General features: G+C 39.4%; 3 protein-coding genes across 5 annotated transcripts; all 3 read right to left on the bottom strand.

Annotated features, from left to right (window-relative positions):
- Positions 1–546: 546 nt before the first annotated feature.
- Positions 547–2,808, bottom strand: c1qtnf9 (C1q and TNF related 9). The gene is made up of 5 exons (XM_037756652.1): positions 2,730–2,808; positions 2,432–2,565; positions 2,273–2,335; positions 1,199–2,061; positions 547–992 (listed from the first exon to the last, which is right to left on the bottom strand). Coding segments are annotated over exons 1-4 (969 nt in total). The 5' UTR covers positions 2,732–2,808; the 3' UTR covers positions 547–992; positions 1,199–1,291.
- Positions 2,809–3,862: 1,054 nt separating this feature from the next.
- Positions 3,863–7,991, bottom strand: tagln3b (transgelin 3b). Of its 3 annotated transcripts, none has more exons than XM_037756653.1 (5): positions 7,672–7,991; positions 6,552–6,776; positions 5,152–5,326; positions 4,940–5,042; positions 4,700–4,841 (listed from the first exon to the last, which is right to left on the bottom strand). In XM_037756653.1, exons 2-5 carry the CDS (start codon positions 6,729–6,731, stop codon positions 4,700–4,702), a joined length of 600 nt encoding a protein of 199 aa, XP_037612581.1. In that variant the 5' UTR covers positions 6,732–6,776; positions 7,672–7,991. The 3 variants fall into 3 exon arrangements, with proteins under 3 accessions (XP_037612582.1, XP_037612581.1, XP_037612583.1); XM_037756655.1 differs by lacking the exon at positions 7,672–7,991 and adding an exon at positions 6,872–7,126; XM_037756654.1 differs by lacking the exon at positions 7,672–7,991 and having other exon boundaries at positions 3,863–4,841; positions 6,552–6,731.
- A 1,357-nt stretch (positions 7,992–9,348) lies between these two features.
- On the bottom strand, positions 9,349–15,860 carry abhd10b (abhydrolase domain containing 10, depalmitoylase b). Its single transcript, XM_037756396.1, has 5 exons — positions 15,702–15,860; positions 14,948–15,134; positions 11,731–11,842; positions 10,213–10,350; positions 9,349–10,107 (listed from the first exon to the last, which is right to left on the bottom strand). Exons 1-5 carry the CDS (start codon positions 15,793–15,795, stop codon positions 9,766–9,768), a joined length of 873 nt encoding a protein of 290 aa, XP_037612324.1. The 5' UTR covers positions 15,796–15,860; the 3' UTR covers positions 9,349–9,765.
- Between the last annotated feature and the right edge of the window lie 468 nt (positions 15,861–16,328).

Raw genomic sequence — 16,328 nt, forward strand, 5'->3', positions numbered from 1 at the left:
AAGAGTATGCTATTGTTCTGATGCTATACCAAAAAGTGTCCTTATACTTCTACGAAACCCTGGTACTGTTGATTAACCTTTTAATTCAGAAGATTGTGTGGAAAATATTGGAGGTACTAATATACTGAAAGATAGGTGCTTTAACAAACATATTAGGAACTCACTCAGTTATGTTTTTCCTTCCCTTCAACTAGATGTTTTTGGTTTTCCTTATTTGAGGAAATACAGTGGGAGAAAGCTTGGAAAATTTGTGATAAGTACTGTATCAGTAACAAACTTAGGACGTTTCTCTCAAGTTATTACATTGACAATAAAACTTGTGTTAGAAAGATTCAAGCTGGATATTGATTATAAGTGGGATTTCTGTGGACTTGAAAAAAAGAGTATTTCCGCATATATTCTTTCACAAGAATGTTCTGGATTGATGTATCCAACTTTCTACAAAAGAAACTTAAGACAAATGTTGAAATAAATATGTTTGATGTAATGCTATATTTTAGTCAAGATAAGATTGGAAATAACATGCAAAATGGTCAGGAACCAAGCCAACTTTCCTGCATTTTATTAATGATTTCAAACAATATAGCACCATCACACCCAATGTTAAAAACAAAAAAAGCCATTAAGACTTTTAAATTATTAAATGAATATGATATGATGTATATAACATTTGTTTTTCAATTGTCTATTTATGTGTTTGTACCTCTGTTAGTGAGCATGTGCTCAATAAAGAAAGCATTTCAAAGAAGAAGAATGCAGCTCATCAGTTCCTGAGGCTCTGTGAGGACAATAAGACTGGACCTTCCAGTTGGTGTTGCACATGGTATTGCACCGACTTCCTCCTGTTATGTCATTGTATCATGCCAAAACAATTAATGTGTTGTGTATTTCTGTTGTGCATGCCCATCCCCAAATACCAGAGAAGTGCGTGTGTTAAAGAAAAACACAAAGCAGCTGAAATAACTTTAGCTTGTGACAAAAAAATGACACCAGATTAGATTCAGATTATTTTTTAGCAATACAACAGCATCAAAGTCCTGCATTTAAAATTTGACTAAAGTCAAAGTATGTAAATAAATTGTCCCCGTGAGTGATGTATTAATGTTTATATTATTTTACTGGGTTATTATCATTGATGCACAAAGGTGTAAGAGTTTGGAGCTGTTTTGAACTACTTTATATTCCTGGGTAGTTAATCTGTAACAATAAATTGTATTTTAAAGTTTAGAGGCAGGTTGATTTCTATCCTTTGAAAGCATTTACCAGCAATTCTAAAGAAATTATGTCTAATTTAAGTTCCAAAGATTAAGAATCCAGAGAAGGTGGTGTCATCATCTTCATCAGCAAATAGCCCATTGAACAGCTCTCCTCCAGCCACCTGCAGCCACACCTTGTCCCCCACGTCCAGGTTCAGCACGACGCCCCCTGATGCCTGATCCTCGCCGCTCTGGTAGTTATCTGTGGTGTGGATGATCTTCACACCGTTCTTCACCAGAGCCACCTTCACGTTTCTGGAGTAGACGGTGATGTGGTAGGTGAAGAAGTAGGCTCCTGCCGCGGAGCATGTGAATCTTCCTGTTACTGGATCGTAGTGATTCTGTTCATTGTAAAAGATCTTGTCGAACCTTATCGGTATATTAACAATTGGGAGTTTACTTTGTGCTGTGAGTCCCACAGAGAAGGCACTTTTAGAGATAACAGGTGCATCTCCCTTCTCACCTCTATCACCCTTCTCTCCTCGAACCCCCCTGTCACCACGATAACCTATACTGCCTTTGTTACCTGGAACACCAAGTTCCCCCTTAGACCCTGACCTGCCAGGGGGTCCAAATGGTCCCTGAATGCCTCTGTCACCTCGAAGGCCAGTTTCCCCCTTCGGACCCTCTGGTCCAAGAGGCCCCAAATCACCTTTAAGTCCTTTGGGTCCAGGTAGTCCGAGCTCTCCCTTGTTTCCTTTCAGACCAAGGGGCCCGTGGGGTCCCTGGGGCCCCATTTTCCCAGGAAACCCCCGTTCTCCATTTTCTCCCCTTTTTCCTTTGAGCCCTAACGGGCCAATTGTACCTGTAAACGACAAGCACACAATAAACCTCCTTATCCTTTTATGCTCAGTGTTTACTATTCAATACATTAAAGCCACATAAGGTACAACAAATATATTAATAAATTGCGTGTGCATATAAAGTATAAACGCCTAATAAAAACAGATTCGTATTTCAACACTTTACAGATCGGTTTATTTATCAGCGGTGCAGTTAGTTCTGAAGATACATACCATGATCCCCTTTGTCTCCCATGCGACCATCAGTGCCTGCTGATCCAATACGGCCAACTTCACCTTTTAATGGATGATTCATAAATTATTGTTATTATATATTGTGAAATTGAAGCTTAAGACATGTAGGAAAAGATGCTTGTTTTCTTCTAAACTTACCTTGATCACCTTTGTCACCCCTGAGTCCGTCTCGGCCGTCTCTTCCAGGTGTACCATTGTGTCCAGGGTCCCCTGGTATTCCAGGGTGTCCACAAACACAGCCTTTGTTTTGGGTTTCTTGCTGTGTAACACACCTGCCCACCAATGGAAGGAGCAAGAGAGTGACTTTAAAAATCATCTGCAACATTGTACCCGATGCACCTGTCTAACAAAACTAATATCCTGTAAGTATGCGAAAAACGTTTAGACTAAAAGAAGTTAAAGCACAGTTTGCCTCATAACCATATGCCCTACTCACATGCGAACACGCAGCAAATGATCAAATTGTCTGGAGCACAGTGGGACAAAACACAACCAAGACACCAACCAAAGAAAATATAAGCTGGACAAGAACATTGGACAAGAGTGACCTCAGTCCTCCAAGCCATTTCATTGGTCCGGCTGTGTTTGTGGTTGACTTATTGAGTCTGTCAGTTACACATCACTTGAATCCTTTTAGCTGCTTCTCCACTGTAGTTGAGGCTAATAATAAGCACAGAGTGTATTTCAGGGCCAGTCATGCAAAAGGCCACATAGTTTCACATGTACTGCCTAAGCAAACAGGATATTCAACTTAAGCAAATGATAACATGCTGTCTGAAAGGCAGAATATCTTATTTTTAATTGAGCAATAACAAGATGGCATTAAGAGTGGACGCCTTAGAATAATATTAGCAGTTGTTTTTGTACAAGATTTAAAGGACAGCATTGTAATGGGCTTTGTTTAGATGCTAATAACAAGCTAAAATGTTAATTCATGCATGCTCTTCTCTTATGTGCTTTTTAAAATGTCAACAGTCAGGAACAATTGACCCCATAAACTAGATCACTGACATAAAATGTGACCTTTTGTGGTTCAAAGACCCTAGACAAAGGTTCCTGCTTATCTTAATGATAGTGGCCTTCAGATGTTATCTAGATGCTAGACATGTTTAGAGTGGACGTTATGTCACAGTTTCCATAGGAAGGTAAAAGCTATACAAAAGAAATGGACAGCCACAACTATTCCCAAAGAACAGCACAATACGGGGTTTTAGAAACATTTTATAGCAGTTTTTGCGACTCTTCTGTTTTTGCTAAACTCTCCACACGGGAAATATCAGCTATTAAACAATATTACTGGACTAGAGGTTTAATATCTTACTCGAGGTCACTCGAGACAAAGGTTTTCTGGCATACAGGCTTGGATCAGGACTATTTGGTAGAGGAGCCGTCAACCTAATCATTATGTTGTGGCGCTGCCCCTTTATTAGATTGTGCAGGAGAGACAGGAGGGATGGGCGCAAGGGAGGAGCTGTAACATAAAACCAAGATAAGAAAAAAAAAAACACCCTCACTTCCCAGTTGTCAAGATACCCAGCTGGTGTGTTACACAGATATATGACACAAACATATGTTCACATACTTTATTTTTTCAATACTTCTTCTCACAAGCCTCCAGATATAAATATATTTAAAAAATATAAACATGACAATACATAAAAGTGCACATTCAAGCAATGTCTTTACCTGTACATGTTGGATGCTGCACATTTACTTGCACGGACACAACATGGACAAAAGATGTGGTCTAACAAACAAATAACAAGGGCATGACTCAGAATGAATGAAACTCATTTATAGGACGATATATCAGGAGCCAGTCTCTGTAGTCCATAACCAGGCACAACAGGAGGTTGATTTGGTTACAGAGGATTCTGCAACAAGTCTTCAGACGAGATAGCAGAGACATCGTCGGTCATTGAGTTCAATTAAGGCTAAATAAGTACACAGTAACAGATCATCCTAAAACAATGACCAATGATAAATAAATGTATACATAAATACAAATAAATAGCATACAGCATGTTGTAACAGTGGCTTACAGTATTTCAGATTTAAAATGTGAATAATACTGATGGCTTCTTTTGTGGAGAGATTTTAATCTTAAATTCTCTGCGAGACTAAATTGATATTAAATGACTTTGAGCTTCACATTAAGTAATCATTTGGACATGGAAAGTAAACAAAGCTATAGAGGGAACAGTGCATGGCGAAAGGGAAGAGAGGAACAGGAAGAGCTACAGCATTTGACATCATTTCTTAAGATAAAACACTGGTCGGGAAAGCAGCAATTCCAGGAAAATTGAGGTTAACATGGCAGGTGCTCGAAAGGATATGGAGGTTTTGTGGTATTAGTAGAAAATAAGGTCTGGAAGCTGGGGGCAGGTTAGTTAGTGAGTGAGTGGTCTACATGATCTGACGGTGCATACCGTAGCCCGTCATACCAGCCTGGGACGCCCCGCGGTTGCTGCCCATCTGCAGTCCGATCAAACTCTGACCCTGGCGGAGCTGCTCCTGGCTGAACTCTCGCCGATACCCCTGGGCTTTCCTATACATGAACAACAGTTACAAGGTGAGGTACAGGATACATGAAGCATCAGTTGTGAAAATGTGAAGCTCCTCTGTCACAGTGAGGTTTCTCTTTACCTGTGGAACCAGTCTCGGTCACCTCTGTAATGACCGTCGTCCTTAGTTACCGCCACACTCCCGAGAGCCATTAGAGTTCTTTGCACCGCTGCCATGTCCTTTCCTAAAGCCACAACAAAAGCATCATTATGCTATGATGTGTATTATCAACATGAATGATTATATATCACTCCAGCAGTAGGTGGGATGTAAGTAAGAGGTATTTAAATCACCTTCCCAGAGGTCCACAGTTTGAAATATGTCCGTTGTTGTGACTCCGTAAGCTTCAGCTGCCTGCAGAAACTGAGAGATCTTCTCCATTTGCTTGAAGGCCATCTGCGTCTCTGGTATCTTCTTGATGGGCTCCTTCCCCCTCGGATAAAGGCTGTTGATAAGCCTGCAGAGGATCTGGGACAGAGGAGGTCACAAATCTGACTCGATCATATTAAACCGACACACTGACCATACCAAAAATGACAGGTGAGGTTTTTAGTTCTCCCTAACACTCTTGTTTTTCATGCTTAAATGACATAATTGCTCTTAGCAAGACGTTTTATATAATCGGAAGTATAGCCCCCCCCTCCCACCTCCAATATATAGCCGCTGGGTTTAAGAGGTAATGTTTCATTTGAAGCTGGAAAAGATCTGTTAATAAATTATAAAAATATGTCAATTATTCCTAGACTACTATAATAATGTCTACACTACAAGAAATATAACTGCCAGTACCTGATAACCATAACTGCATAGAATTGTTCTAGAATCTCCATTTTATTTATTTATAAAGAAATTGTTTAAAAAAATAAAAATAATATTAATTTAATTTATTTTACCATGTGAGTTTTTTTTCCTTTTTTATTTATATTCTTTACAATATTTGTTACAACTATTATTATTATTATTATTATTATTATTATTGATACTTTTATTTATTTTTTGTTGTGTTGGCCAATCTCCCAGGGGTATGAGGTGGGTGGGATGCAGATGTTGGGATACTGTATAATGTACATGTAAAACCCGATAAAAACATTTGAATATATTTAAATACCATAATTAATATTTTGTTAGCGTTGAGGGGGTTATGCTGTTGTGATTGCCGCATGCATTTGGATTCAGTTGTGAAAGCTAAAACCATTTATAATAGTGAGAGTCATTTCAGTCATTGAAAATGCAACATGGTTCGTGGCTGCATTGCGTTATTGAGTAACACGCTGGTGCAGAAATGAATGACTCTGCCTTTGTCTGAATGATTTTCTAACATTAGAGTCAGCTGGAGTGTCCAGTAAGAAGACACTGCAGCATTGTGCAGGCTGCATTTTATAATTGGTTGTTAATTAAGTCTTATAGTACTAAGGATTTTCAGGAGTTTTCCATTAAAGTTTCCCAGAATGATTCAACACAAAAATCTACATTTGCAAAGCTATTACAAAACACAGTCCTCTAATTAGTTGGATAATGATAATGGTCTATTATTCCAGTTACAGACCAGTATTGTTTACTGAGGCTTTCACAAACGGCTGGGCACATTTATCTGGTTGCTTATTTGACTTCAGGGTCTCTTTAAATCTGACAGAGCTCTATTATGTTGTGGCTTAAATAATTCAACAGTAACTTCTATTTTAAGTACACTCACTGTTCCATCCAACAGCCACTTCTGGAAGTTCTCCCTGCCCGTCTGCGGCTTCTCCAGGTTGGCTCCACACTGTGCAACCATCCAGTCCACCAACCGCTGCTCCAGGTCTGTGTCGTACTTCTGCTCAATCTTCTCCTGCACCTCTCGGCTGAGTCCATAGCTGGGCCCCCTGTTCGCCATGGCAGGTCTCGAAAAACACTCAAGTATATGTAGTGTATAGTAGACCTGAAGAAAACACATGGTACACATAAGGATGATATTGCATTACTCAGTTGCAAAAATATTCTGACAAAAAACATCATAATGTTGCTATAATATACCTGTTGTAGGCTATTATATCAGTGAATATTTGTGACTACTTTCTGATTAAATGGCTGCAGGGTAACTACAATTCTTTTTAGAGTTATTTTTGTTTTGTTTACTACAATAAAAATGGCATTAGAGCACCATCATAAACCATCTAAATTTAGAAGAAAAGCCAGGTTTGAGTCTGTCCCTTTACAGCTCAGCAGTCCACCATAGACGCATCTCTGGAGGCTGTAGCAGTGAAGGGTGTGGCCCATCATAAGGATGCTGTCCCACACAGGGACAAGCCCTCCTCTCGTTGCTATGGTAACAATCAAGCCAGTTTCCGGCACGCTGAGTGCAAGTGATGCGCTGCATGAGATGATGTTCTCGAGGATGACCTCCAGTAGTCATCATGACGACAATTAAATCATCAAATGCATTTTTGGGAAAAAGTTGGCCTTCTCACAAAAACATGCAGTCATGCAACGCACAACAGTTCTATATTTAGCCTGCACTACAGTTTAATTAAATGACGTCAGCCCTCACGTGCCGCATATAAAGATTTGTGTAAACTCTTCAGTTTTCAATGAATCTGTTGTTTTTTGCACATTTTTTGTCAGTTAAATCCAAAAAAATGCAAAAGAAAGTCCCATCATGTATATCTAATGTCACGATACCACACTGCTGCGCATCCTGCAGCTTGTTAAAACAAACCCAAAGGCAAACTGCGCAAAGCTGCACGCACACTATAGCTGCACGCACACTATAGCTGCGACACTGGATTTGGCTGCGTAAACATATCCAACATGCCATGCACGCAAAGCACACTTACTGAGGAGGAGGAGAGGATGTGTCAGATGTGTCTGAGTCCTGGTGTTAATCCGTCTGAGCTGGGCAGGGCTGAGTGAGGATGATGTTGCTGCTGCTGCTGCTGCTCAACTGCTGAAGCATCCATGAAGATCAGCACAGGCGCGTCAGGCCGGACCGGATCTCCTCTGTCCGGGAGGGGCGGGTCACTCCTTTCATATGCCAACTAACCAAGGAGGGGTCCCCCAGAGACTCTCTACACAGACTGCGACGTGATACCGCTTCACTGGTCACTGTATAGTGCATGGTCAGCTTTAGGATGCATGAAGTGACCCTCAGCAAACCAAAGTACACTGAAACTTGGAGAGCTGGTCTCACTGAACATCTTTAAAGTGCTTCTAAAAGATTTGGAAACAGGCACATCTGGCTATAGATGTTTTGAATGTTGAATGTTTTTTTGATACCTGATGATTTTGGAATTTGCTCTTTGTCTTCGTTTTCCATTTTTTCTGTGTAACTGTGGTGCTGGCTATCTTGGCCAGGACACTCTTGGAAAAGAGATTTTTAATCTCAATGAATTTTTACTCCTGGTTAAATAGAGGTTAAATAAAAATAAAAAATAAAACATGATGGTGCCAAATTCATTTAATTAGCTCTATAAACTCAACATCCTCTTTTTACCTCACCATAACTGGTAGAGTGACTTGCTCAACGGCACCTGAGCAGAGTGGATGTTTGCTTATGTTATCTTGTTATAATAGCCGCTTTAACTGGTTAGTCTTCATCCTAACTTTATTTAAGTTTGTTTGCCTTCTACACAAAGCAAACACTAAAGATGTATTGTTTTGTTACAGCATCTGTCTTTTAGTTTCAGTGATGAGAGTCATTTTCTTTCGCTTACTGAATTAAGAGGTTTTTGTTATGGTGGGTAAATGTTGGGAATATGGGAAATGCTGTTTGCAGATTTCTGTGGCTCAATATGGAAAGTATGCTGCGTTATTTTACGAAGCGAGACAACAACACTACTACTTACAAAGCATTTTCCTGGTAAATAAAGATCTGTGGTGGAAAAATATGCTTTAGCAAAGGGAGTCCATAGTAAAACATCGCCATATGCTGTCTCTTCCGCTTGAATTACAACTGTCGTGCTGTATGCTCCCATTAATGATGTTTGATTTTAATTTTTGACACAAAAAATGACTGACTACATAGCTCAACCCTGAGTTAAAAGGTCACCGCTGCAGTTAAGTGGACCCGAGACAGTTAAGTGGTTGGTATCGCACCATTGAGCATATAGCAGCTAGTCGCCAATTACATGTTAATAATCAACAGTCCAGCGGCTCCATTCAGCGGGCCTCTCTCTGGCTAAAGGCCATCAGGTACGGGGAGTCATGTAACAGAATGTTCTGCTAACAAAAATAAACCCCACAAGGCTGCAGCCAACAATCCTTGATGGCAAATTGCGTTTCTGTTCAACGTTTCGCGGTTTACTCCATCGGGATTCTTGTAAAAGAAATATCCTAATTTTGAAATACCCTTTTTATCTGTTTAGCAATCATGGTGATTTGAGTTAGGGTCTGATTTTTACACTTTTTTATAACTTTCAAGTGTGCATTTCAATATCAACAGCACTGTATTTGAATGAATAAAGTTGTCAGTTGATTATGTTGTGTTGGTCGTGGTAACAGACTGAGACCTGCACTCTAGTGTGCAGAGGTTTTATTGGCCAAAACGGGTGAAAAGTGATTAAAAAAGGCACAGGAAAACTATGCGTCTAAGTAAAGAGGGAGAAACAGTCAAACAGGAAGAACGGCGACAGCGGACCTAATAAAGGTCAACATAACACTCCATATAATAATCTGGAACATACAAATGCAACCTGAAGAAATAAGGGAACAGCTAGCAGGGAGGCTCCCGTTCATTATAGTTTGCACTGTAACGGCATGTTGAAATGACAAACGAAGTACGGGGGGGGGAGATAACAGATGGGTAAAAGGTCATATTTGGCGGACAAACATGCCGTTGTTTGGTAAATTTCTTGAGGGTTGACTTCCCGGTAAACACAGTCCTTCTCTCCTTATTTCCGCAACCTCTCAAGCTCACTCCCCCGTCCCCTTACTCAGACCAGAGTGGTCAGCTTGTCTATGAGATCATCGATGGTGTAGACCATGAGCTTGATGTCGTCACGCTCAGACATGCGGTGCTGGCCGTGTCGCCGAAGGATGACATCCACATCAGGGCTGAGGACGCGCTCTGCGACCTGCATGGAGATGTGCCAGGGGACGTCCTCGTCTTTGAGCCCGTGGATGAGACGTACGGGACAGGTGATGGGGATGGGACTCTGGAGCACACAGTGGTTTTCTGCCTCTTTCAGAAAGTCCATGCTAAACTTGTAAAAGCCTTGCTCTGAGTGTTTGGTGGGCACTGTCCACTCCCCCTTCTCCTCAAACTCCTTGCGTGTCTGCGCATTCAAACATGGACAACTCAGTAATACATTGAAATGAAAATGTCTGCAAACAGAATGACCAAAAGATTTGATATATGTGATAATATTATATATTCCTACCTCCAGAGGAAGAGAGTTGAACAATGTGACGATGTGATCAGCGGCAGTGGAGATGCCAACCAGTGCTGCAGTCTTCTCTGGTCTTGCAATGGCTGCCAGCAGCATGAACCAACCGCCTATACTGGAACCCACCATTATCTACAAATAAACACCATAAATAGACTGTGAATCAATTGACCAAATGATAAATACAGCACAAAAAACCTTATTAAAAACACTCCATAAAGACACCAGACTCATGCAGTGGAAGACTAACGATACCACAAATGTTGTAACACAGCGCCATCTTCTGGTGACATAGAGGAACATACAAGGAATACTACAGATGGAGGTTAAAATGATTTTATTAACTCCAATTCTATTATTGATTTGAGGACGTCATCTTGGGCTTTGAGAAACACTGATCAACATTTTGTCACTATTTTCCAACATTGTATAGACCAAACAACTAACAGATTAGTCAACAAAATAAATCTACAGATTAATCGACAATGAAAACAATCGTTAGTTGCAGCCCGGGTTCTCTAATAAATCCCTTTTTGGTAATTTGTTGAGTGCAGGATGAGGTTTTAAAGGCAGGTTTTATAGTGTTAATTGTATCGCTTGATGATGAACATATAATACAAAATAAAGAACCCATTTTGCTTATTCTTACTTCACTTGGATGTGTGAGCTTCACTGTGCAGAATGATACATCATGTGCAGAGTTTGATACTAGAAGTCTGTTTTTGCATTAATCTGCTGAAGTTTCTCTGTTTCTCTGAGTTTAACACGTTGACGCACCAGCAGGGTTTTATGTCATCGCAACTAGTTTGGAGCCAATCGTCGTCCAGTATGCAACTTATGCAAGTGTGATATGGAAACTTGAAGCTACTAATATACAGACGCTGAGAATAGACTTCTTGTATCCAGCAGTTAAACGCTTGAACAGTATTTGTATTTGTGTTATTCATAGAATCTGGATTTATTTGTTAGGGGGAATGAGTTGAGAGGTGTAATTTCAAGAGTTTTTTTAGAGTATTTTTATATGTCTTAAATTAATATCAATAATTATTAACTACAGAGTTTAACATTAAACATTTATATTGTATTTGCAAAACACAATTTTTAACTTTGGTTTATCATTTCACAGACTGCCTGTGTCTCAGTATCATAACATTTTTACTGGTTGATTTTAAGAGATGCACTTGTATCACTGTGAGAGGAAGCACCACGTGGCTGTAGGCTATTAAAAACATCATGTTCTTGTAATTTAATGCATACATGTTGAACATCTATAACAACTGAAATCAATGTTTTGCGACTCTTATACATTTTTCCCTTCTTGTCTAGCTTGCCTCACATGAAAAGCCAGGACGGTGCTCGTTCCTAAGAGCATAAATTCTGACATTAAAGTTGTTCTAAATGGGAGCCGACTCTCAATTCCCGTCCCTGTCGAGCAAAGTTTTCATAACTTCATTGATTACCAACCACCAGTACAGTCACTTGTAAAGGGACACAATCCTTGTAAATATTTACCTGAGGCCCCTCTACTAACTCATCCAACACGTAAAGGACGTCTTTTTTCCAGGTACCAATAGTTCCTTCTGATTGCACCCCCTCTGAGGCCCCATGTCCTGTGTAGTCAAACCTGGGGAAACAGAAATAGAACGGCCCATGGCCATGAGTATGAGAAGGGAAAACAAAGGCAAGCTATGAGAGGCCAATGACAAGGTTCATTTAGATTTTTTTGAAGACATTATGAGTACAGTAAATCAGTTATATACTACACTGAACATGGGATGAGCCCTTTGAGAATTCAGTATGATGTCTTTTATATCCAATCACCTCAGGAATGGAGGCTTTAATGAACTGGTTGGGGGTATTTTTTTTAAATACTGAAATGATTCACTGAAAATTAAGAAGAGTTAAACAATAATTTTGATTTACATGAGTAATCTGACGTGTTACCAGCTGTTGCATCATTTACATGCAATCCTTTGGCTTTTCAATTTTGAATGTTATTGAACTGAGTCTGTCTGTTGAAATAAAACATCTCAGTGAAAAAGATTACCACTTGTTATACTCTTAGTTACATTCAAAAGGCACATGGCACTAGACATTTTGTGCAAGCAAAATCAACTCATAACCAAATCTACTGAAATGTATTGTGTATAAAGCCTACTTTGTTATCTTGGGGCATCATGCTACTTAGAAACAAAACAAGACTGCATTTAAAACAAGCACAATTTAATTTATACTAAGACTCGTGACATTTTAAGCCATGTTTTCTGCTTTTTTCTTTGTTTCACAGTGCCACTAAATGTATGGTGACCATGCATTTTCAGCAGCTGTCCCACATAAATTGAAGTCCCTTTTTGATTAATTTGACTTAAAAAACTATTTGACTTATTTGCTTCTTGTGCTTCTCCTGCTGTTCTTTGATCAAGGCTGTAGGAGTGTAACTTTGGGTGTGTGTGGTGGATGCATGCATGTTTTCCAGTTCATGTATTTTATTTTTGCTCCTTGCAAATCTGTAACGCACTATGGATCATCTGCATTCAGTTTAAAGAGCTATATGAATCGAGTTTATTTGCGGAGTGCAAAAGTTTTATTGTTTTGTAGGAATTAAAGGTGTTTCTCAGTTTTTAAAGATCGAAACAAAGACTATGGACATCCAGGACCAACACTGTAGGAATTAGGAGTGTATAAAAAATATTGATACACATGAGTATCGGGATATTATGTTTTGCGATACTGTATCGATTCTCCAAAATGCTGTATCAATTTTTAATCAAACTCTTAAATATCCAACGGCGAACCCAGCCGCTATTCTGTATTTCTGAGGTTGTAGTGGGCTCAGTTTTAGAGCTAGAGTGAAGGTACCATATGAATGGCATAATATGAAACTAGAAAACCAAAGAAACTCATTGCCACCAACCATGTCAAACTTGCAACAGAAGAAGGCTAAATAAAGCTGCAAAATTTTGGTGAGGTACAAATGTGTTATTTTCGCCTATTCTAAAAATTGTGTATTTGAATATTTCTGCATACTTGGGTCCCTAAAAAGTCTTAGAATTGCATAAATTGGGTATAACTGGAAAGCTGAGACTCTTGTGGATCCAATTATTTTACTACTATATAGGCTATACTATACTTTTTCTTAGACAGCTTTCCTAAAATTAGATTTGTAAAAAAAATCTCAATATATCGCCTTGCTTACAGTATCACAATATATTGAATCGTACCAACAACTCGTAACATAAAGCTATCATAAGGACAGTGCAATATGTTTAGACAGTGCAATATGTTAAATAGGGACAGTGCAATATGTTGCATCTGTGTAATATTGGGCTATTGTGTGGGCAATATGGGCAAGACGGTAGACGGTGCAGTACACTACCTGGGTGCAATACCTGCCATAGTGTGTGTGATAGTATGTGTCATTATGTACGTGGACTGTGTATGTGTTGAAACATGTTTGTGTGGAATCGTTTATTATTGTTGTTGATGCTGTTTTAATTAAGTGTTTGTAACTGCAGTTGGACGGAGTCCAGGAAAAATCCCAACGGGTAAGATAAGATAAAATATACTTTTATTGTCCCCGCTGGGATTTTTCCTGGACTCCGTCCAACTGCAGTTACAAACACTAAATTAAAACAGCATCAACAACAATAATGTATCATGATACATATCGTATCGCCAACACACTATCCCAGTATGAATGAGGTATGTCTATTTGATCTGATCTACCGTAATGTGTATTTAGTGTGAGATTGTGACCATGGCATGGTTTTAGTAATCTTGGAGATGATTATTCATGCTTTTATTTCTTCTCGTTTAGATTATTGTAACGCCCTTTTTACCTGTATAAATCAATCTTCTTTGAATCGCCTTCAAACTGTCCAAAATGCAGCTGCTCGGCTTTTAACTAGACATAACAGTAGATCTCATATCCCCCCTATTTTATACTCTTTGCACTGGCTTCCAATCAAATTCTGTATCCATTTTAAAATGCTGGTGCTAACCTTTAGAGCCTTGCATGGTCAAACACCTCAGTATATCACTGACCTCCTCCTGCCGTAAACACCAAATCGGGCTCTTAGGTCTTCTGATCAAAAACTTCTGGCAGTCCCTCGAACCCACTATAACACAGAGGTGACTGTGCCTTTCAAGCTGCAAGCACACCCAACTTATGGAATGCCATCCCCCCATCGCTGCGATCCCTAGAGTCCTGTGACATTTTTATAAGCAGCCGGAAACGTTTTTATTTAGACAGGCTTTTGTTAATTTGTCTGTTGCTGAAATGTGCTATACAAATAAAGCTGCCTTGCCTTGCCTTGTCTATTGTCTGTGCAATGAGCAAGACGGTAGACGTGCAGTGCACTCCCTGGGTGCAACACCTGCTATGGTGTGTGATAGTATGTGCCATTATGTACGTGGACTGTGTATGTGTTGAAACATGTTTCTGTGGAACTGTTTCCCTGTCTTGTGTGGAATTGTTTATTATTGTTGTTGATGCTGTTTTAATTTAGTGTTAATTTAGTCCAAAAATTTCCTCACAGGGACAATAAAAGTATATTTTATCTTCTCTTACCCCTGTATCATGATACATATCGTATCGCCAGATTCTTGCCAATACACTACCCCAGTATGAATGTCTATTTGATCTGATCTACCATAATCTGTATTTAGTGTGAGATAATGACCAGGTCTTATGCAGCCTCTTCAGTGGTGTGTGTTTTGGATGACTTACCTAAGGTATGAGTGTCCTAGTGACTTACAGAACTCCTCCAGTGCCTCAGCTTTCTGCCCATTCATGTTGGAGCCATATCCAGGTAGGAAGAGCACACCTGGGCTTTTCCCCTTCACTCTCCTGTAGGCCAGCTTGGGAAGGTCTGGTCGTGAAGCATACTGGACTGAGGACTTGTGTCTCCTGGCTCCTGTAGTTGACAAAATGCAACATTATTGCCATGTGCGAAACATCTTATGTAATTGATTCACAGTGGCCTATATGGTAAAATAGATACATTAGAAAAAACAATGTTGCTAAATGTCACATGTTCCATTTTATAAGATAAGGCTTCTCTTGATGTATACTAGTTGACACAATGCAACATATTATGTAAATGATTCAAAGTATGGTAAAATAGATACATTAGAAAAACAATGTTGCTAAATACAATGTCACATGTTCCATTTTATAAGATAAGGCTTCTCTTGGTGCAGACTAGGAAACAGCACATGGAGAAACAGCGTGGTCATTTGTGTGATATCAACCAAAAGATACCAATGATTTACGCACAGTAACATAATGAGGCTAATTAATGTCGCATTAAATACTACGAGAATCAACGTAGACGACGCACAAGCCTTCACAATGTGCCCTACATTTTAAAGACGACGCAGTCTGTGTGAGCCACACCCCCTAACTCTACCTTTAAATGCCCTTATATGAGACTCAAACCGTGTGAGATTGTTTGTGTAGAAAGCGAGAGACTTGAACAAACCTTCCAGACGCTGAGAAGACAAAGCTGTGAGCCCTCCATTACTTAAAATCTGTGAAAGTCCTCTGCGGCAGGACCTCAGCGCCACGGCTGCCATACTGCTCCGAGGAACCACTGACGGAAGTATCGCGAGAGTTGCAGCAACAATGACTTCTCGTTTACTCAGAGGCATTGTAGTCCATTACATTACATTATACCAGGGGTCAGTGACCTGCAGGCTCCAGAGACACATGCTCAGGCTCTTTAGCTCCTCTCCAGTGACTCCCTGTGGATTTATAAAAAGAAATTAGTGGAAATTAATAACTGTTTTTTTGTTTTTGCATTTTCATTTTTATTTATCATTGTTGTAGGTTTATGGTACGACGGAGTATTAGATCCACATTGAGGAAAAAAAAATAATTTGAGATTTCGAGAATAAAGTCATAATATTACGAGAATAAATTCATAGGTTTACAAGAAAAAAAGGTCGTAATATTATGAGAATAAAGTCAAAGGTTTACGAGAAAAAAAAGTCGTAATATTATGAGTATAAAGTCAAAGGTTTACAAAAAAAAGTCGTAATATTATGGGAATAAAGTCATAATATTATAAAGTAGTAATTTTACGTGTTATTTTCTTTTTTTCTCGTAA

The sequence above is a fragment of the Sebastes umbrosus genome, chromosome 21 (genome assembly GCF_015220745.1).
Source record: "Sebastes umbrosus isolate fSebUmb1 chromosome 21, fSebUmb1.pri, whole genome shotgun sequence".
NCBI classification, from domain to species: domain Eukaryota; kingdom Metazoa; phylum Chordata; class Actinopteri; order Perciformes; family Sebastidae; genus Sebastes; species Sebastes umbrosus.